Source organism: Pleurodeles waltl, chromosome 1_1, assembly GCF_031143425.1.
Source record: "Pleurodeles waltl isolate 20211129_DDA chromosome 1_1, aPleWal1.hap1.20221129, whole genome shotgun sequence".
In the NCBI taxonomy this organism is placed as follows: domain Eukaryota; kingdom Metazoa; phylum Chordata; class Amphibia; order Caudata; family Salamandridae; genus Pleurodeles; species Pleurodeles waltl.
Window position 1 is genome coordinate 850,645,073 of NC_090436.1, and position 23,130 is coordinate 850,668,202.

The 23,130-nt window shown below is 42.5% G+C and overlaps 1 protein-coding gene across 1 annotated transcript in view; it reads left to right on the plus strand.

Moving 5' to 3' along the window:
• Positions 1-23,130, plus strand: part of RORB (RAR related orphan receptor B) — a 413,952-nt gene that overhangs the window by 388,822 nt on the left and 2,000 nt on the right. The window contains exons 8-9 of the mRNA XM_069229117.1: positions 2,898-3,008; positions 15,187-15,299. Coding sequence (XP_069085218.1) covers positions 2,898-3,008; positions 15,187-15,299 — 224 coding nt within the window. The remainder of the gene's footprint in view (positions 1-2,897; positions 3,009-15,186; positions 15,300-23,130) is intronic.

The following is a 23,130-nucleotide window of genomic DNA, read 5'->3' on the forward strand; positions in this document are numbered from 1 at the left end:
TTTTCATAATATTGATAAAAATACAAAAATGTCTGCTAGTTTTGAAAGTTCCTACATTAAGGCCCAGTTTTACTAAAACTTTCAGCAAACCGATGCACAGCTTTGTGGTGGTATTTACTTTCCAACATGAACCAGGATTCGCTTTGGAAAGTTGACAAAGTAACTCTACGTTCCATCAAGGGAGTCTTCCATGGGTGGTAGATGGGCATTCCTTTTCAACCTCCTATGTATTTTTATGCAAATCCTTATCTACTAACATTTGTAGACAGGGATTTATGACAAAACCTTATACCTCTTCAAGGCAGGCATAATGGAGGAGAAATGTTTTAATATCTTCATACTTTTCAATTGTTGCATGTGTGCTGCATAGCACAGAACATGTAAAAAATGAAAAACATTTTTTTTGTACTGGAAGGTAACCTGTCCAGTACAAAACCTATGCTTGACAGAACGCATGCACCGCTGCATCATGAAGCAAGGGTGTGTGTGTGTTGGAGCATGCTCTAGTAAAGTGCACCAGCGGTGGGGGACGATATTAAAGCTATATCTTAGTATATATGGAACTGTTTTTTAACTCTCCCTTTTATACAGCACAGCTCAGCAACTTTGACTGCTGTGCTATTGCATCACATTTTAGTAAATTTCCCTGTAATTTATTTTCCCAAGGTGGAGCCATGGCTTGGTGGTAGAACTGTGCGAGGATCTTCAATGACCTGGCAGAGACTACTATGAAGACTGCTGCATATCACTCTGTATCCTCTATGAGAGGGACCAAAACACAATAATTTGCCCAAGCAAAGTTAGTTAAGAGGAAAAAAATATTCATTAAAATGGTACAAAAATAGAATTCAACTGTAGGGTCCAGGAGATATTTAAAAAATAGTTTCTATGCTTCTTTAATTTTAAGCTATCTAGAGAAGTGATTTTCAAACCACCAAATTATCAGGTTGTTCTAACTAAACCTGCCTTTGAACACAGCAGTCCATTCATTTCAGGTCACTGAAACAAAACAATGCTCCCTACTTTAAAAGTGAATTATTCCTGAAAATTATGTCTTTTCGAAACACATTTCATTTACATGTAGCAGAGGTCTATTTTTCTAAATGGAACACATATCCAAAGTTTCAGCAAAATGTACAGACTTTCAGAACTTTCAGGAAAATCTTTCTAACCTCTGTTCTAGTGCTTCATACATCCCCCAAACTTCACAGTCTGCTCACTACATATCAGTCTATGGGTTAAGGTTTTGAAAAGTTTAACCCCATTTTCTTCTGAACCACTGCAAAAAAGCCCAGTTCCAAAATTGTCTTACTGTTTGTTTTCTACAGGTGTGTTCTGTGGATCCTCTATTCTTTCCACACTTATGGAAAGTTAGTCTACATTAAAAGACACAGCTTAAAACATCCTGGATCCCCTTTCACCTTGTGGACTTAAAACAACACAAGACTTCTAGGTCCTCAGAGTCATCTTTTTAAGTCAAAGATTCTAAAAGGAACTGGATCAGCCCTCATTCCTTTGTTACATAAACATTAGTTATTTCCTGGAGTCTGTGATTCTTAGACGACAAAGACCTGTGGCGGATTCACAAAATAATTTTACAATTCATTGATGTATGGCTCATAATTTTCCTAAAGTTACTCTTTTCTTGCAATTCAGAAACATGTCAGAGCTTGCATGCTGGAATCTATAAGAATGTAAGATTTATGTGAGTAGGCATTGCACTAGATTGGTGACATTGCTGTGAATAGGCAATCCACAGGTTTAGAGTTAAGATGTTTGTGCACCTTAATAGATTCATTCACTTTTGTATCAGCTGGAATGCATTTTACATGTGTAATAAATATCTCACCTGAACCATCTTTGCCAAGTGAGCCACAGTTATTAGTGGTATTCATTTATTTGTGTATACAACAAAATTGTTTGAAAGATGCAAGAGTCGTTTAATTAAGCAGCTTCTTGGATCTATTGAAAAAGTCGCGAAAATGAGATATGACGCCGACTAAAAAACCCTTCTAACATTTCTAAAGTGAAACCTACATTTTATCTTTCAAGTCCTTTTAATTTCACTTGCCACTTTTTCTCATTACTGCAGTAGATAGAAAGAAATACATGATTGATAATTCCTCACATAGTAATATGTAATAAACATGGATGTTGTGTGGTTAGAGATTCCCATCATAGTTGTGCATCTCTTAAATGATGTGACTGAGCATCTTTTATTTTAAGATAGCAAAGATGGCAAAGTGGCATAACACTTTCAATTCCATGTTGGATGTGCTAAATCTATAAATTCCCAGGTCCTCATTAAGTACTGAGCAATACTATAACCTCTGAGAGAGCTGGTGGTAAGAACTCCCACCAGCTCCACATTAGTGAATTTTTCATTTTAAAACTTGGTCCTGGTTTAAATGATTCATTACCCTTCCAAATAGGGTATTTCTCTCCTGACAATGTAATCCCCCACAGGGTTACACAGTTGGCAGAGGAAGGACTGAAATTACCCATGCTAAAACCAGTCTTTTACAGTGATCATTTTTTAGGCTTTCAGGGGATGAGCTGGGGTTGGGAAGGTCTCATGTAAACTTGCCTGGAAATGGAAGGTCGCAAGGGCTACATGAATCACCACTGAAGATCACATTATTGGGAGATTAAGATGTTGCTCTAGTACACTAGCACCCTTAAACCCTTCAATATGGGTGCCCAGCAGACACACAGACACACATGTTACGACCTGTTTGGGTAAATGGGGATTCCATTATGAAGATACCACCTAGGTAGAAAAAACTGCAGAGCAGACCATACCTGTAGGTAATGATGGTCTAAATATTCATGTCCAGTTTATGTGCATCCATGTATTTTATCACTTCTTTATAAATGTTGTTCTCTTTGTCCTATAGGTTCTGATGACCTGGTGAATGAGGCCTTTGACTTTGCAAAGAGTTTATGTTCTCTACAACTCACGGAGGAAGAAATTGCCTTGTTTTCTGCTGCTGTGCTGATCTCACCAGGTAATTTTATTATAGCTCCAGAACATATTCAATCACTGATGGTTTTTATTTGGAATTTCCTATTAAATAAATATAATTGTCATGATAGATTACATTGATCTCAAATCCTGACATTTCCTAAAGGCCAGTTTTAAGTAATGTGGAATTGTACACCACATTATTTCATGAATTCTACAAACTATCTTAAGGTCAACACTGTATTAAACCAAAGCCACTGCAACTCACTAGAGATGGGGTATTCTGAATATTTGTTAGACCCTATTTTTGCTTTTCAATCTTGAATCCACTTGAGCCATTGTCCTTCCTTCAATAATAGATTCCAATTGCATAGTCAACTTTTCACAATGCAATCACTTGCATTAAGAGGAAACTTTGGGAGATATAAAAAAATGAAAAAATGAAAATAACTGTGTTTGCTCATTCTATTTGAAATTACTCTTGATTGCCTAATGAATATTTTGCCTCATTAAGAGGTTGTGGGCAAAGTGCACCAAGAATTTCCCTGATGAGGCTGTTTGGTGTGCTGATACCACCACTAAAGGCCAGGCAAATGGTAGGTAGGATGGTGAGCCACTCAGTCTTTGAGTCCTAACTTGCTCTCCATCACCCATCTCAAGATGACATGTGGGCATTTTTGCCTCATCAGTCTCCCTCACGAGTTGCACTGCTGGCTGGATGCCATAAGCATACATCAGTTAGTCTGTCTTGTTTGACTTGATGACACCCGTCAGCTTTAGCAGTACTCATTAAAAAAAAGGGAGCAGAGTGAAAACCTGAAGGACTTTACTTTCCAGGATTCCGGCCCGAGAGAGCAATGACTAAAGACTGGTCTTCTGGAGCAATATGAAATGAAGGAGACTAGCTTGAAGTTAATTTCATCATTTCCCTTAAAGTGAGACCACGATTAAGATGTTCCAAAAAAATTATGCTCCGCCTTATTGAAGACAGCTAACAGTACTGCTGAGTGCCCTTTTTTAATTTCCTCATATTAGCTTCTTCAAAGTATCCATGAGGGCACAGTTGAAATTAATTGTGAATGATACCCCCTGGCTAACTGCAGGAGCACCAGTGCTCCCAGAAATGAGTAAGACCACTGCAATTTACAAACTCCATTTATACAGGTACTAAAGCTCTAAGGCTCTAAAGATGTAAGTGTACGCCAGGCCAGACAAGGATTAAGCCAAGCGCCTCACGTGACTACTCACAGGTACTGCACATCATACTCCCATAGAAAATGATGAAAGCCAGGAAAATAAAAAAACTTCCTGCAGGAACTAATGTTAAATTGAAGAAAATTACATTTTAATTTATAGATAGGTAGGTAGGTTTTTTAATGTTAGAAAATATATACTTATTATTATTTATTGGAGTATTTTAAACCTTAATAATAAACCGAATTAAAAAAAATAAAAAATTACATTTTAAACTTGTATTAAAACAATTGAACGTTTATATTAATTACCACATACTTTTTAACAATCGTTCCAATAAGTAAATAATTGTAAAACTATTTTAGTGATGGTGTATTTTTATAATTGTTTAAAAAATATTTAAGCATTAAAAGAATATATGTCAAAGAAAAGTTTAATATATATTTAATTTGATGAGTTAATGTTCTGTGTCATGTTTTATTAACTGTAGGCTAAAAATAAATATTTACAATCAGTTTACATTTATGTTTCACATTAAAATATGTTTGAAGTATAATAAACTGTAATAATGTTCCCTGTACCTTCCTAGTGAGAGATCACCCCGTTGTTGTCAGAGATTTCTAATCATGTGTGCCAGACTACTAATAGTTACTTTGCACTCATAAATCCTACTCTAGAAGGCTCCACCCCCGCAATTGAGGTGTTAGAGGCATGTAAGACTACACCTAGGTGTAAATGTACACTTGGAAATGGTGAATAGCAAAGAAGTGTAGTTTTACACAAAGGGGTAGTAGTAAATATAGACATGCATATAGATACATGTGTCTGTCTTTGTGGATATGTGCTAATGTGTTATCAATACCAAATGACACAAGTAGCTGGGCACTATCGTAGCAACAGGTTACGTGCTAATTTGTTAAATTCCAATATTAGGTTAAGTAACAAACTGTACAATTGAATGTAAACACGCTAATGCGAGCTAACTTTTTAGGTCTGGATATAGACAGCAGATATTGTTTTGCATGTCTCATATTCAAAAATTGCATTAAGAAAGTGTTCGAATTTTTCTTTGCTTGGATGAGCTGTCCATCAATGCAGTGGCATTCATGAATGGTTGCATTGTCCGTTTTGTGCTTCCATTTTGGTAATGGGGCTGAGGTAGTGATTTGACTAGAAACTTTGATTTATTTACTCAGCTGACATTACAACATTTAATTGCTGTTTTTTCAGCTTTTAAATGAAGTGTTTGGTATTTGAATGCCTTAGCTTGTTAGCAAAACACAGTGCTATTCACTAATCACACGTGTGTGTTCATTTGTTTTACCTAGCTGTCATGACAGCTTGTTAGATTTACAGCTTTTTTGTGATAAAGAGGTGCATGTGCAAAGGTGTTCTTAAAGGTGCAACAGGTATAATGGCCCTATGTTACAAGTTTCTACTATGTATTATTTCGCTCTGTGTGCCTTGTAAATTCACCACCACAAGTTTAAACTTAGGGCCAGATTTATACTTTTTGCTGTAAAACTGTGCAAACGTAGTTTTGCAGCAAAAAGTATAGCGCCGGCTCGCGCCACTCCACAGTCACATCTGGGCACCTTATTAAAGGAATGGCGCAAGCCGGTGCTAAACTTGGACTAGCATCTTAAAAAAAGATGCTAGCCGGGTGGAGGTGGCATTAGGGAAGGAGGGGCTGTGTGCCAAAAAATGATGCTAGCCTGGTTAGAGGCTAAAAAGTGTCTCTATCCAGACTAGCGCCATTTCCTGGCGCACAACCGCCAAAAACATGACTCCTGTCTTAGGAAAGACAGGAGTCATGCCCACCACCCCAATGGCCAGCACAGGGGACAAGTGTCCCCTGGGCATGGACATTGCACCATGTGCCATGCAGGGGTCCCCAAGTTAGGACCGATGGCACTTTAAAAAAAAATTAAGAACATACTTGCCTATACTTACTCTACTCACCTGGGATGGGGTACCCCATATTTTGGTGTCCTTCTGGTGGAGGTGGGGGTGTTCCTGGGGCTTCGGGAGGGCACCTGTGGACCCATTCCATGGTGTTTCACCATGGAAATGGGTCCGCAGGTCCCCTAACGCCTTGTCTGACCCAGGCATTGAATAATAGTGCAAAGTAAGCTTTGCACCATTATTTAGACCCTCCTCCCACCCGTGCGTCATTTCAGCACAAGGGATAAATATGGAGCTATGGGGATAGTACAATTTTTTAGATGGGAATGTCTACCTTGCATCTCACTGATGCTAGGTAGGTGCACGCATCCAAAAAATGGTGCAAACTCCTATATTTTGTTTAAGGTCAAAATATAAATATGGAGTTAGGTTTGCACTGAATTTGCATAAAACAAATGATGCACATTCGGCGCAAACAGAGTGTAAATATGAACCTTAATTTTCTGACTTATTTTCATGAGGGTACAGCTCAGCTCTGGTAATGAAGTCTATTCAGCTATGAGCCCTGCTCCCAACCTCCATACGTTTGAATCCCAAGATGTTGCTTCTTTTTGGGTTTGTCTTTCTAGGACAGCTGGGGGCTATGCACACAAAGTCAGACAATTATTACTAAAGACTTTACATTACAAAAAGCCAGACTTACTAGCTTTGCAGTCCTTGTTACATTATACTTTTACTACCGCAATATCGGCATTAAAATGTAGAAAATTTCTGCAGGTAAATGTGTATATGGGAACCAGTATGGATGCATAGTTCTTTAAGTTATGTTGATTGAAATTATGTTGATTTTATTTGTACGCATACGTTTCTAAGTAGATCTAACTAGATCAACTGCAAAACTGCTTTGGATTTAGGTTTGTTTTTTTCCAGACCGCACTTCAAACGAGCTAGTGCATCTTATTCTGGAAGTTGTGGCCACTACATCAGTGCAGACTTGATATTTTGTATTATTGTGAGCACAAATTTCAGGGTGGTTAACTGTAAGTTGCATCTCTTACAATAAAAACAAATAGAAGAAAACAATAAAAACAGAAAACAAAGCTGTAGAGGTCATGTGTGGTAAGGTTTAGGAGGACATTGATAGTTCAACAAAGGAAATTACAAAAATGCCCAAATAAACATACATTTTATGGGAGCATTTGAACATATTTAGCTCATAAAAATAATATCTAATTTACTTAATCCTGCAACAATATACAACTCTTATTTTTACAGCTATTCGATTGGTAGTATTAATCTGAACGTCTGTTTTGGCTTGCCTTCCTGGTTTCTCATTTCATCTGTCTGAGGTTTCCAGCAGTCTCTGCTTCATTTGTAGAAAACATGGCAGAGTCTTGTTTACAAGATTTTTAAAACCTTTGCCTTACAGAATCAGTTTACAATCTAAGGTCAAGTTAACAGCATACCATATTTGTATGTTACTGCCCTTGTTCGTATCTCTTAAGTAGTCCATTGATTTCTGTTTATTTGCCTACCTATATGCAAATCAGTGTCCCCACTATCTGAGAATACTCTGTCCTGCAATAATTGAATAACACATGCTTAATGGCAAGTTGGTTTATTTCATGATCAGCAGGACTATAATGCATAAATATGTTCCCCTTGTTTTATTTTCTCAGTGCTTTTAATGGTTTTTTAATGGTTCTCATAATCCCTACTCTTCAAACCTGACAAACTACCACCTTGATCTTCATGTCAAAGAGATGGCCAGAAATGCAGGATCCCATTAAAACAGGTTGTATGTCAGAACAACGATTGCCTAACTAACGAAATGCCTTAACCACAAACTCTTAACAACGACTAGGTCTTAATAATGAAGGCCTTTGCAACAAAAGTCTTTACCAAGCATATGCCTTTACCACGGATGCCTTTACCACAATAATTTAAGCATTTCACAGGTAAGTGTAAAGCATGTATATATATATACATATATATATATACCTATATCCTACTGGTGCTGGCGGTGGCCAGTAGGTAGTTATAGGTAGGACCTAGTTTGCATAGGAAGAGTGGATTTTGTTCTGCAAATAAATTTTGCGCTGCTTGATGAATCTTCAGCCCAAGGTGATCCGTCAAGTGGGGACCGAGAAAAGGGGGGTCCCATAATGCATTTTCCACATGCATTTTCCCATAGGGATTTTGAGCACAACTACAGCCCATACCGCTGGACAGAATTACAACAACTTTGGCAGAAAGCTATCTCTTGATACAGAAAGTGTGCCTTTTGTGATTTGGTGTAAATCTGTTCAGTAGTTTTGGAGTAAATAGAGATTAAAAAATATAGAGATTTAGGCACACGGATCCTCTATGGATCCAACTGTCACCGTGCTGATATTTGATTGGCTACCAACACTTCAACTAAAAATAATTTTTCTTAAATCACTGAAAAATTAATGGGATTTTTCCAACTTTTTTTTTTTTTTTTTACAAAAGGTGGTCTTGTGCCCTTTTTTTGCTCACCTCCCTGGGGCATAATCATTATTTAAAATGAGGGAGGCCTGTAAGGCTTCCCCCACAGCCCAGGGAGCTGCCACCTCCACGGGGTAAATGTGAAATGTATGTGGGGGCCCACATGAAACCCCCCCACTTCCCCGGGGACCACCACCTAATTGGCGCAATTGACAAACCCCTAAACCCTTGCCACCCAAAAACCCATGCCCTCCCTAAACCCTAAAATTGCCCTTGCCACTCAAAAACCCATTCCAACCCTAATCCCGAAAAATACCCTTGCTATCCAAAAACCCATAACCAACCTAAAGCCTAAAAATACCTTTTCCACCCAAAAACCCATACCCACCCTAAGCCCTAAAAATACCCTTAGCACCCAAAAAACCATATCCACCCTTAACCTTAAAAATACCCTTATTACCTAAAAACAGATACCCACCCTTAACCTAAAATACCTTACTACTCAAAAACTCATACCTACCCTAAAAATAACCTTGCTACCCAATTCCCACTGTAAACTCCAAAAATACCCTTACCACCTAAATTCAGTCTCCTACCCTAATCCCTAAAAGCACCCTACCCTACTAGAAAGATAGATAGATAGATAGATAGATAGATAGATAGATAGATAGATAGATAGATAGATAGATAGATAGATAGATAGATAGATAGATGCTTTATACTTACCTGTAGAATACTTACATTTCGTGGGAAAGGCATATCTGTTGTAAAGACTTTCAGTGTAAAGGCTTTCGTTACTAAGGCATAGTCGTTGTGAAGACTTCAGGGTTGAGGCATTTTGTTGTGAAGACTTTGTGGTTAAGGATGTCCCATTTAAACATTCTGCTTTGGCTCCAACCCCTACTTCTAAAGCCAGACCTTGAGGTGACAGCCAATGTCTGAGTCATTTCATATGTAGACTATGGTAATGCTCTACTGACTGCCCTGCCCAATTATCACCAATCTTTCCTCCACATGCGGCTTTCCTGTTCTTCAATACAAAAATGTTTTCAGAGAATGACACCTTTCCTTATGCCCCTTGAAAGAATTTGGATTACTGGTTCTGGGGGTTTATAGAAGGGGTGTGTGAAAGTCTACCTGATGCAGGAATCACAATCCATGTAAGGGAGAAGTCTCAAGCAAACCCTAAATTAATCTTTGCTCAGCCTTTGGCTAGTTTGGCACAGAGCTGTCAGGCTTAACTGAGAGGCAATGTGTAAAGTATCTGTGAAACACTCCAAACAGTAACACAGTGAATACACACCACAAAAAAATTCCACATCAGTTTAGAAAAATAGAGTAATTTATAATAAATAAAATAAGACCAAAACAACTGAAGTCCAATAGGTAGAACTGGAAATATACAGGTTTAAAGATTTTAGTTAAAAAAATAGCGCAAAAAAGCACAAAGGGCCAACTGTGGCTATCTAGTCACGCTGGACCAGGACCAAGTCACAAGTTCAAGCTGGCCGCAATGGAGCACGGGCTGGCTACAGTTACTCCATTAGACCCACTGAACAAAGTAACTTAGATCCAGGTTTTGGAGGATGGCAAGGTCCCGACTGAGGATGCCTCGCACAGCTGGGGAGATGCGTCAGTTCCATGGAGCTGCAATCCCATAGACGAGGGATTGTAATGCAAAGTCAAGCATCAAGGGTGAATTACTCAGTTGAGGCGATGCATCGGTTCTGAGGAGCCATGAGACTGTGATACAAGAACCTGCATTGTCATGAAGGTTGCTGTCAACAAGAGATCTGTGATGCGAGGACCTGCATTGGGAAAACTTCATACAGGCAGTGGCTCCGACATAGGCTGCAAGGTTGATGCAGAGTCCTTTGCATCAGAAGAACCCTCACTGCAGAGGCAAAGTGTTGGTTCTGCTTAGAATTGCATCGAGCAGCAGAGGAGATGCGTTGGTTCTGCTGGGTTCTTAAATGGGCTGGCAGAGCACCTTTAGGCCCACTTCCAAGGGTCCAGGACTGGGGTGGCACCACTTGGAGCGGTAGGGCTTACAGACGGCAGAGACCAGGTGCTGGAGCCTTTTGTCCCTGAATCTCTTGTCAGGAGGCTAACCAAATAGCCCTTGGAGTCACTTTGGGGTCCAGAGTTCAAAAGATGCAGGTCCTTCTTACACAGGCAAGGGGACATCAGGCAGAAGGTCAGCACAGCAGGGCAGCAGTTCCTTCCGCTCAGTAGTTCTGTAGGGTGGCAATCCTTTCAGCGGCACAGCAGTCCTTTTTTCCTGACAGACTGTCCACAATTCCAGAAGTGTACTGAAGAGGTGGTGTCTGAGGTTCAATATTTATATCTGGTGCCCTTCCTCTGGAAGATGGGAGAAGTTTCTAGAGTTTTCCCTTTGAAGTCCCAAAGCATCCTGACTTCCCTGCTCTGGATCCAGACTACCTACAGTGGGTATGCAGACCTTTATTGTGGAGGCAGGACACAGCCTATTCAAGTGTAGGTAGGGCTGTGCCAAGCTCCAACCTCTCAACCTGGAAGTGATTGCCCATCCAGGCACATGTAAGCTCTCTGTTGCAGGCCCACTAGTAGTGTTTAATTTACAGGCCTTGGGTATGTGTAGTACCACTTTACAAGTAATTTACATATGCCAATAGAGGATAAGCCAGTGTACCATATTTTGAGAAATGAGCATATGCACTTTAGTACTTGTTAACAGTGGTAAAGGGCACAAAGTCCTTAGGCCAGCAAAATCTAAAGCAGCAAAAAATGGAGGAGGAAGGCAAAAGGTTTGGGGGAACACTACCCTAAGGCTGACAAATTTAATGTCCATTATGTCTGTATGTTGGTACTACCCTAAGCCTGACAAGTCTAGCATCCCTTCTATATGTCTGGACCTTGACTTCTCCTAGAAAGTCACTCAGCGAATTGAACAGCATGCATTATTTAATGAATCTTATCTTAACAAACATGAACATGAGTCATAAAAACTCAAATTTTTGCTCAGAAATATAATCTTAAGAAGAAATTGGTGTGTGTTTGTGTGTGTGTGTGTGGGTGCATGTCTAGCCCACACTGTGAGGACTAGTTAGGTCCTCAGAGCGTAGGTAAACACTGTCAGTTCAAGACAAACACTATCCTTGTGAGGACCAGTGCGTTACGAGGACCGATCCCCGTAGTGTTTTTAGGTAGTTTCGAGTGAGTGTATCCAAAAAACGAAAAGTGCAGTTATATTTGCCTCGGTCCACTTTATAACCTTCCCTATTATCAAAGCAAGCGTGGAGTTAGAATAGCAAATACACACTTCACTTCGGTCAATGGCTAGTGCCCAAATTAAGGCAACTGGTGCTATTTGGCACCTTTGCCAGTAAACATAGCATAACATGTGACATAGGGTAAACTGTAGCATGTATACCCAAGAACTGTTATAATAATATGGGTAAGGCAATTATAGTCACTTAGAAGAGCCCACCGCACGCATGTGACTTTGTATTCTTTCCATTTTTTGTGTACTTCAGTTTTTCGTCTTTTTAGCCCCGTGTATAATAATAGCTACACAAAGCTGCACCAACAAGCTTCCTCAAACAGAGTTCAGTACATGGGAGAAGCCATCAGGAAAACGGCAAAAAATAGGCAGTATAATGCACACAATGATGGGTTACAAGGGTGAAGGGAAAAGAAACGCAAAAGCAGATAAAAGATGAGGAGAGGTAAAGCTAAATAAAAAAAGTATTAGGAGAGCAGAGCCGAAGTCCCCTTATATTTCCATATTTTATTAATTTACAAATGAGGTTACTCGTCCACATTATAATGAGCTGTTCTGCTCGGCTGCCCAAATCACTCTACTGGAGCATGAAGAGAGTTCGAACAGCTGCGTCTGGAGGCTCCGAAAAACCAGGCCTTAAATTCAACTCCTACAGTGTTTTAAATGTAAATATTGGAGTGTAATCGAATATATGACACCCGACAATGCAAACCAAGGCAACCAATACAAATCTGGCAAATACTTCAGTGGGGTGTTGTTCTTTATTTACTGTTAAAAAACACGTATATGACTCTGTAAAATGGCCTCCATGCAACCATTAGGACTCTTTGCTTTGACGCCTGCATCACTAATATTCTAACAGTATGCATTCGCAAGTGTTTCCTAAAATATGTACGGTAAGCATGAATATGCATGGAGAAGCTTTAAACGCATCGTGTTTGTTACTTTTGAGTAAGTGTCAAGGTGTGAAATGTGTTCGATTTCGTCGGGTTATTTCCTCATCGTAAATAAGTTCTGTTAACATTATGTGCAAATAAATTCCATTTTATTTACACTGTGGATCTTGGCATTAAATCAAACAGTAACTTGGTGAAAGCGTTGATTTTGGACATAATAAGAAACGAGTATTAGCAGTTTACTTTTTTTATGAAATTGCCTATTGGGTGAATGTGAGAATGAGTCAAAGGGAGTATAAATGGATGGATGAGTGAGCGCATGGCTGAATGGATGAGCGTCTGAGTGCACAGATGAATAAATGAGTAAGGTGATGAATGAGTGGATGGATTGCTAAGGGCCGATGTTGAGTGGCATGGGGAATCCTCTTCCTTCCAGCCGCTGCTGCTCATTTATGTATCTTTTCCTTCATACATTTTGTCTCTGTCATTCTTCTTTTTATGCACTGACTCAATCATCAATTAATCTACCCGTTTGTTTATTCTTCATTAACCCACTCACTCACCCACACAACTACACACACAAAGCTGCCAATCACCTAAAAGGTATTTTTATTTTTGAAAAACACAGGTCAGGGGGCCTGGCCATTTCGGCGACCTTAGCGGATATTTCTGCTTTCTGCTTCTCTCCGAGCTCCAACATTTTCAATGAATCCGGCCCAAGCTTTGTCCAGATTTGGTGCTATATGATGAGATAGTGGAAGGTAGATAGTTGTGATACCTTGGATAACTGAGGAGCTGTTTCTGGTTGAACAAACTTCTTCAGAGTGGCATGAGACCTAAACAGCCTCTGTACAAGATAGCGAGCATCAACTGCAAGAGTTGTAAAGCGTCTGGAGCCTAAGACATGGTAGGAGACTGTGAGTGAGCGGCCATCAGTGTGGTGGGCCTGCTAGCTCGTGATCTGCAAAATGGTGGCTTGATGAGGGCCACATTTAGCAATGGAACCACACTTTGGAAGGCTACATCAAATGGAGTCAAAGCAGTCGATCAGGCAGAACCTTTTGGAGCGGTCTGGCACTCTACAGACCCCATCATTAAGATGGAGTGGATATTTGTTGAAAGTAGGGCCTGTATACTGTGCAGACCTGACTATGGAACTAGTGGTGTGGTGAGAAGTATCAGACTTAGCCATTACGGGTGCCCTACAGAGTGTGGATGATGGGCGTGTTGGTGGTGCCTGCATTGAATAGGGAATGATTGTTGCATTTACTGATGTAGGTGATGTGACTTTCATGATACGAAAGTCATGACTTGTTGAATCTTTGCTGTGTTTTAAATTTAAATCTGAATGTGTGTAGATTCACATTCAAACCATTTGTGGCCTCATCTGTTTCACGCTAATACTGGGGGCCTTGCTGCACACATAAGGTTCTTCTCGGAAGAAATGGCAGTGCTCTGATCCTGAGATCCCTGGAATGCCTGCCCCATGTCTGAATTGTGGTCTTGCTGGAAATCTTAAGATTCGACAACGCCAGTGTTATGGTTGATGAATACCTCTCAAGAGAAGTGCCAGAGCAGCCACAACACTAGGGGCCTCATTACGAGTTTGGCAGATGGGAAAGCCCGTCCGCCAAACTTCATAGAGGTAGGCTGCTGCCTTCATAGCAACCACCCCGCTGGAGTTATTAAGACATGTTTGTGGTGCACTGTCAGTTCGCCTCCTGAGAGCTTTTTTCCCTTTGCACCAGCGTCTATTATACAATGCTTGGGCAAAGAGATTCCCTCATTAGATGGAGCCGCGCCCTCACGCAAATGAGGAAACCCTCTCTAATGATAGCGCTGGTTCTATATGTGCGCCAGTGTTATCTGTATTACAGAAGAAAACGAACAAGTGTCTGTGGCCCCCTCTGCAATACCAAAGTGCCCCGGGGGTTCTCAAAGAGGGCACAAACGCCTATTGCAACCCTAGGATATTTCATATAATATAGCCGCAGATGCAATTTTAAGAACAGTTGTTGAAAAGTTATAGGCAACATTTATGACCTTTTGCCAAAGAATTTTAACTTGCTTAACAGATAAAGGGTTACTGAGAATCTATGGCAACCATTTCCAAGATTTTTACAACTTGTACAGTGCTTTAACAGAGGCGTGTATGCAGCTATTCAACCTGGTGAGTTATGTTTTACAACAAATTTGTAAACATCATGAGAATTCAAATTGTAGTACCTAGATAAGCACTGTGGGTTTGATTCACAAAACGTTTTCTGTGAGTAGCTGTGTCTTACTCCAGACGTCGGTTTGAATTACCTAAAGATGAAAATACAACGGCTTACCTGACTGAAAAAAATGACTAATTTCAATTGCCTGTGGGCAAACATAAATATGTTAATTACTTTGCAAACTGATATGTTAGAAAGAAACTGAAAACTTTGAGAAGATCATGGTGCATTCACATCATTACCAGATGTTAACCCCTTGTTTTTGTCTTCAACCAGATCGACCATGGCTGATAGAACCGAGGAAAGTCCAGAAACTTCAAGAAAAGATTTATTTTGCACTTCAGCACGTGATTCAGAAGAACCATCTTGATGATGAGACATTGGCCAAGGTCAGTTATCCAAATGCATCTAAACCACAAGCTTGGGAATGAGTATGGGTCAAAAGCATGTACATAGTCAGTTGTAGCATGACAGTCCAACATGGAAAGGAGTCTAAGTGAAGGTGTCATTGTAATCCAGGGGTCAACATGACACAGGGATGAGATCTAATTTCACCCCATACAACTGGCCAGAATGCAACAGACGGCTTCCTTAAGTCCAGCAAATGCGGCAGCCTCTCCGTGGCTATATAAGCAATCTGGAAACTTTTTTTTATATTGTAATGGACAACATTACCATGGGAAACTACTCTCTCACCATTCTTCCATTTTGAGGGTAAAAGCAAACACAGCTTTGCAAATTTGCCATTAGAATTGTGTTCAGTGCAATCAAGGCTCGAGTCTTTGCAAACTTTTTGGTAAGTTGGTGTTTACAAAGTTAGGGGGTGATTCTGATTCTGGCGGGCGGCGGAGGCCGCCCACCAGAATTCCGCCCCCATTATACCGCTCCGCGGTCAGAAGACCGCGGAGGGTATTATGAGTTTTTCCCTGGGCTGGCGGGCGGTCTCCAAAAGACCGCCCGCCAGCCCAGGGAAAAACTCCCTTCCCACGAGGATGCCGGCTCGTAATCGAGCCGGCGGAGTGGGAAGGTGCGACGGGTGCAGTGGCACCCGTCGCGTATTTCAGTGTCTGCAAGGCAGACACTGAAATACTTTGCGGGGCCCTCTTACAGGGGCCCCGCGACCCCCCCCTACCGCCATCCTGTTCATGGCGGCTTTCCCGCCATGAACAGGATGGCGGTAGGGGGGGTCAGAATCCTCATGGCGGCGGAGCGCGCTCCGCCGCCATGAAGGATTCCCCCGAGCAGCGGTAAGTCGGCGGGAGCTGAACCGCCGCGGTCAGAATGCTCGTGGGAGCACCGCCAGCCTGTTGGCGGTGCTCCCGTGGTCGGTGGCGGTCAGAATGCTCGTGGGAGCACCGCCAGCCTGTTGGCGGTGCTCCCGTGGTCGGTGGCCCTGGCGGCCACCGGCCGCCAGGGTCAGAATGACCCCCTTAGTGTCTTCTTGAGAAATCACTGTGCATTTTGTTTTGTTTTTGTCAATAATGACTTCTCCAGAAGAACATACAAAATTGAGTTGTTTATAAGAATTTGTGACCTCGCTGTAACAAACAATGGGGGTTATTCTAACTTTGGAGGAGTGTTAATCCGTCCCAAAAGTGACGGTAAAGTGACGGATATACCACCAGCCGTATTACGAGTTCCATAGGATATAATGGACTCGTAATACGGCTGGTGGTAAATCCGTCACTTTTCCGTCACTTTTGGGACGGATTACCACCTCCTCCAAAGTTAGAATAACCCCCAATATGTCTACTTTTTCACTCCCTATACATGGCACTGTGGGGGTCATTCTGACCCTGGCGGCCGGTGGCCGCCAGGGCCACCGACCACGGGAGCACCGCCAACAGGCTGGCGGTGCTCCCACGAGCATTCTGATCGCGGCGGTTCAGCCGCGGTCAGAAGCGGCAAGTCGGCGGGCTCCCGCCGACTTACCGCTGCTCGGGGGAATCCTTCATGGCTTTCCCGCCATGAACAGGATGGCGGTAGGGGGGGGTCGCGGGGCCGATGGCATGGGCACGGCAGGGGCCCCCGTAAGAGGGCCCCGCAAAGTATTTCAGTGTCTGCCTTGCAGACACTGAAATACGCGACGGGTGCCACTGCACCCGTCGCACCTTCCCACTCCGCCGGCTCGATTACGAGCCGGCATCCTCGTGGGAAGGGAGTTTTTCCCTGGGCTGGCGGGCGGTCTTTTGGAGACCGCCCGCCAGCCCAAGGAAAAACTTATAATACCCTCCGCGGTCTTCTGACCGCGGAGCGGTATAATGGGGGCGGAATTCTGGCGGGCGGCCTCCGCCGCCCGCCAGAATCAGAATCACCCCCTGTGTGTTTTAGTTAAAATGTAATATTATATATTATTAATATATATATATATATTGTATAATAACTTAATAACTGGATGCACTTTGTCACAATTTTAACATTGTATGTTATCTTTACCACTTGAGTCCACTGACACTGATATACATAAATATATCAATATTTGTATCACGCTCCAACTCAAATGACTTCATTTTGAGAATATAAGTCGCCACATGTTTGTAGCCATTCATATAAATGTAAGTAATAACAGGTAGCCTTCATCATTACTACCTCAGTGGGTACGGTGTTGTTATGAACTCATGGTTCCTTAAAGAACAATGGGGCTTCCTACTGTCCTTTTTATGTCTAGGTTACAGACAGCTTTAGCTTTCTCTAGGCAGACCGATTATTTCCAATAAAGAACATATACTTAGAGGTGGCTTTGGGTCAGTCCCATGCTGCTTAGTGTTTCTCAGGTGTCTGTTCTGTATTCAGTGACATTCTTCCCTATTCGTGTGTTTGGTCCATCCAAAGCATTTTAGTCTAAGGTGATTAATCCTCCCCCTGCTGTCCTCAGGGACCTATTTTCCTTTTTGGCATGTTTTTAAAGCATTTTAATGTTATCACTGAACAGAAGCACATGTCCTGTCGTGTGTCTTTTCTCCCCTACTGAGTTCATATTCCGTCACTATCCCCCGCCTTTCCCCGCTCCCTCCACTGAGACTCAGCTCCATCTTTCTTGCATTTTTATTCATTGAGAGGGCGATCAGCAGGTTCGAAGTCTTGGTTCAAATGTGGGTGTTCCCTTCATATTTCGCAACTCTTTCCGCAGTATTTCAATGTGTATCTTAAAACCAAAGTTTTAAACAGATATCCCGGTCTACGATAAAAGCAGTTTTGAAGCAGCAAGTGTTTTTTACGGATCATATTTTCCTGCAAACATTAAAGGATATTCTAGATTTTAACTTTGTTTGTGTGACAGAGTTGAGTAAAGTTCATTGTGAATGTCGTGTACGCACATTTCATTTTAATGCGACCACAACAAATAACAACGCAAAAGCTGCTGGGCAGGGCCTCGGTTTGGTTGCTTCCATTGGTTACTGGATCAGGAAGAGGGAGGTGAAGCAAGAGCCTGCTGAGGTTACAAATCATTGCTCTGGATACTCCTGAGATTGTGGTGCGGGATTATTGCTGCAGAAAGTTATGTGTGGTCTTCAGATAAAAGGCTAAAATCTTCGTGGGGCTGGCTGAAAATGTTATCCTTCTGGAGTTGCTAAGACGAATGCTGATGCGTAGTGACACTTGCTATTTACGGTGGTACGAAATGGTGAACTGCAGCAGAAATCACTTAAATAAATCCGTGTCTTGTATTGTCCAGAAACAGCTTTTCTTTTTAAAACTGCTGTAGTTATTTGCAAAACGACACATCGAAACGAGTGTAGCTCCTGTTTGGTCTACTCAGCAAGTACAAGTAGGCTGACATGAGGGTGATCATTATAGACCCAGAAGTGTTGGTTTCACAATGATTGTATTCATGAAGACATGTGGTATATTTGTTATCCCACTGCTTGTTGAATTTACAATAAAAAGATGTTACAAAAGAAGTCTGAGTACACTGGGGTCGCAGGGTCCTCACAAAATGGGGTCCTGGGATAAGTATGGTGATTCTCACAGTACCCCGTGCACATGACCATGCATCTCATTCCCATGTCTACCAAGTACTGCTAGTGCTTATTTTGTAAATAGAAACGTGCTGGTGCCCAAAGCTCTCCTCTGAAACACGGCTACTGCAATTAAATGTGCGAGCACTTTTTAGGAGGCAGCGTAACCCTGAAGCCATCTCGGGCCTCTTTAAACTATTTACAAACACTCTCTGCCCCTTCAGCTCACTCTTGCAGCTTTCTGCTTTCTCCCTTTATGAAGCTTTTTCCTTTTTCACTTCCTAAGTCTTTCCCATGTGAGTCTTTTGTTTGCAGTAAATGCGTGAGGCAAAAGATAAGTGACAGCCCTCAAAAATAAGTACCGGGCCCCGCACCAGAAACCACCCGGCTCAAATTAAGCACTGATTACTGCGCTCCAACGCCAGTTCCACCAAACCACCACTCTCAGCTTTTCTTAAACTTCCTGCTAAGGACAGCTGGGAGCGACTTGCAGTTCTGTTAAAACTACTCAATATCAACCCGGTGCACCATGAAAGATTTCACTTCCAGAACAGGTACGAATTCTGACCCCAACAGATAGCTTCCTTCAGTCCAGCAAATGTGGAAGTCTTTCTGTGGCTATGTAAGCAATTGCCAACCTTTTCAGTTGTGGCTTGCCATGGTAACAGGGGGTGGAGCGGTGGAGCACGCAGGGGTGGGGGGTGGCGGAGGTAAATACATTTCAATAAAAAATAAAAACATAAAAAGTGAACTTACCTCCGCACTGCTCCTCTCCCCCGTCTCCATTTCCTCAGGCTACAGGCAGGCACAGGTTCCCAGCCTGCCCTGGGGCCAATCCTGATGCTGCACAAAGCAGCCTCAGGATTGGCTGGGGGCACCCTGGCTGGGGGCTCCCAGGCAGACTGGGACTCTCTCAAGCCCAACAACGATGAGCCTACTGTGCATGTATGTCTCCGGCTGGCCAAACATACATGCACAGAGAGGGGAGTGCACAGTGTACTCCCTCACTGCTCGTCACCCCATGCCCCCCCCCCCCCCTTTCACAAGGAAGGGACACCGTCCCTTCCTTGTGAAAGGTTTGCAGCCATGCACCTTTACTGCTTAATTTCTTTACAAAAAAAAACGTTTCAGGGCCCAAGGTATTTCTAAGTACAACTGCAGCCTGCACCGCCCACAGCTTCATCCAGAGCTGCAAAATGCCAGTGCAATGGCTGTTTGCGCTGTTATTCCTATTTTACTGCATATTGCACTGCTAAATTTATATGCTCTGCTGACATTAGGCAGACAGTGCCACCACGTGGCAAGCTGTCATAAAGTCATACAAATGTGCCGGTGTTAAGAATAAAGAAGCACAGACACAAGTAAAACACTGTGTACCTTTTTTGTGAGGAGCAGGCTGTGGCAGTTTTGTTCCTGAGCTATCACAGCACTCTTCCACTGTGACACATTCTACTTATCGCTTGCTAACGACTCTGTACATTCTGTATTCTGAAATTAGATGTCACTTCTGTGCCTTCCTAGTTTAGGTGTGCAGCACTTTTTGTAATGAAGGAACTGGGATAGCTTGGCCATTGTTGACACGTTTAGATCAGGAACACTCCATGTTATTCTATTGCTGGAGTAGCTCTATCTGTTAACCTCAACCCAGACCTGTTAATCCCCTGTTACTCTAGTATTGAGTCTGCTCGGCCCCTCAATCCATAACTGCTGTAGCTCGTACTGTCCTAGTACTGGGCCAGCGTTGACAGTATTCCCCTGCTCAGACTGACATACACCTTGCTCCAATAGTGTGGACATGCTCTGCTGATGCTCTTCATTGCATACATACTGAGCTCCTTCTTATGATAGTACTGGTGCAGCTTTCACAACTCTCTACAAGTCAAACCTTAAGATCCTGCTGCTGACATTCTACTGAGTGAGCTTTATCAGTGTCTCAGTGCACACTTGCAGACCCCTTGGTTCCATACTACTGCACCAACTCTATCAATGCTCCTCAATCCAGATATGCAGACCTCCTTATATTTTACTGGGATGCTCTGCATCTAAGAAGTGCTGCACTTGCTGGACTTCCTGGAGTCCAGGCTTAACCAGCGTTGGACTGGCATATAGGGCAGTCAGGCAGTACCCAACTGGCTGGTCAGACAGAGCCAGTCTTTTGTGGCTGTTTGTGGGGCTGTTTTATGGTCTGCTGGGCCGGTTTGTTCTGTTGAGTTCCCTGATGTTAAAACAAGCATTGCCTGTGGAAAGCTCAAATTCATGCAGTCTTCCATACCTTACACAGCTCGTCTTTACAGATTCAAAACTGTGCCAAGTTGCAAACATGGTCCACATTTTTGGTTATTGAAGTCACTAATGGGGGCCATTCTTATTTTGGTGTCTGGCCCTATTTTCTGCCCCATTCCAACCCTGGGCTCAGCTCTGTGTTTTACACCCATTGGTGACCACAGATTCCTGAATATGCTGTGAAAAGGTTTCATGGCACTGCGGAGTTGTGGGAACTCAACATTCCAGCCTATTCAACTTCCACATTCCACCTTCACTCTTCATGCACGTCCTTGCACTTTAAAGAGACCTTCTATAGTTTGAATCCCTGAGTTCCCCTCCACACAGGCGAGGCATTAGTTAACAAAGCACAGAATGGTGCAGAGTGGGTCTACAGAGTAGAACTGCTGTGCTTGTTGTTAGTCGGCACATTTCACTCATGCATAGGGTTGTGTGACTAGCCAGCGATGGGATCACTCCTACTCTACTAGGGATCTCCCATTTTGGGTACTTTTATTTTACAGTCACAGCAGAGGGGGTAGGGACAGGGCATTTATTGGTGCCAGACATTTCATGGCTCACTCCTCCACTACAGAGCTGTAGGAGATCCTAGATACTTTAAGCACATGTAGATGAATGCTGCAGCGAGAGGCTACTTTGCCCAACGTAGATCCAGGCAAGTGTGGGTATTGTACTCACTGTTTTTCAGCACCCATGACACAGGCATAGAAAAGCAGGTGTTCAGTGATACATGATGGCTGTTTTTAGCAAGTGCCAATTTGCGCTGGTCCACAGTACCCTCTTTTCGAATGTTCAGGTGCACATTGTCTTTCAGCATCCATTCTCAGAGGTGTAGGTACTCAGTTACAGACCCTACTTCTGAGAAGTGCAGGCTCCTGCTGTCCTTCAGCACTCATTTCTGAAAAAGGCTGCACTGTCTCACAGCACCTACTTTGAAAAGTGCAGGTATTCACAAGAGGTGGACAGCCACCGAGAGCCAGACTGGAGCCACATGCCCGGCTGTGGTTCAGCCAGAAGTTCTGTTAGATCCCTGAGCCCATAACGAGCTGAGCCCTCGTGTGGCTTCTGTCTGTCACTCACACTCTCCCATGTCATGTTACATAGTATAGTGCAGGTAGTCACTGTCTCCCAACACCTACTGTATTTCTGAGAAGTCCATTGTCACACAGCACTAAGTTGTGGAAAATTGTGGCTACGATCTCACAGCAAAAGTGAAACAACCATTATACTGTTCCTATTAATCCTTCGGGTAAGCACTACTAGTGTATCCAGAGAAAGTGAAGATTGGGGGAAATGTTTATATTTTGGAGCAGGAGCACTCACCCACCAAGATCGGTCGCATTCTTCATCATCGGACACCAGCTCATTGGGCTGACGCTGCAATGCCCAACAGGTCCCTCGAAGGAGCTCTTTGCCAGATTTTTTTTTCTTCTCATTATGCCATTAAAAGGTGTGGTGTCTAATGATGATGAAAGTTATTTCTACTGGTGTAGATTGGCGAGGATATGAGTGTTTAGATAAAATTAACTAGGGACCCCACCTCACTTGTTATTGTGGTGGTCCTTGTCAAGGGATAAGCTCAACCATTGTCGCAACCTACCCTCCCACTCATACCTGTTTTTTTCAACATTGTTAAGAATATTTTTTGTAATTAGTTTTCTTTTCGAGGCCCCAGCAGCTGCTAAGGGCTACCTGGCTGCTCACTTTAGTTTTTCTACACTTCTACATATTTTTTGGTTTTGAAATGACCAATGGCAACGTGGAAATGTTAAAGTTTTTAAAAAATGGCACTAGTGTATCGAGATGATTGTATGGCAACGTATTTATACACATGCATCAAAACGCACGTACACACATGCAAGGGTACAAAAGTCCACTTGGTATTATACCATTCCAAGGAGTTTGTTGTGTGTTCACAAGCGTGCGTTGTGAGGCACTAGCGGCCATTTTGCCATTTTTTACCATAGGCAATTTTAGA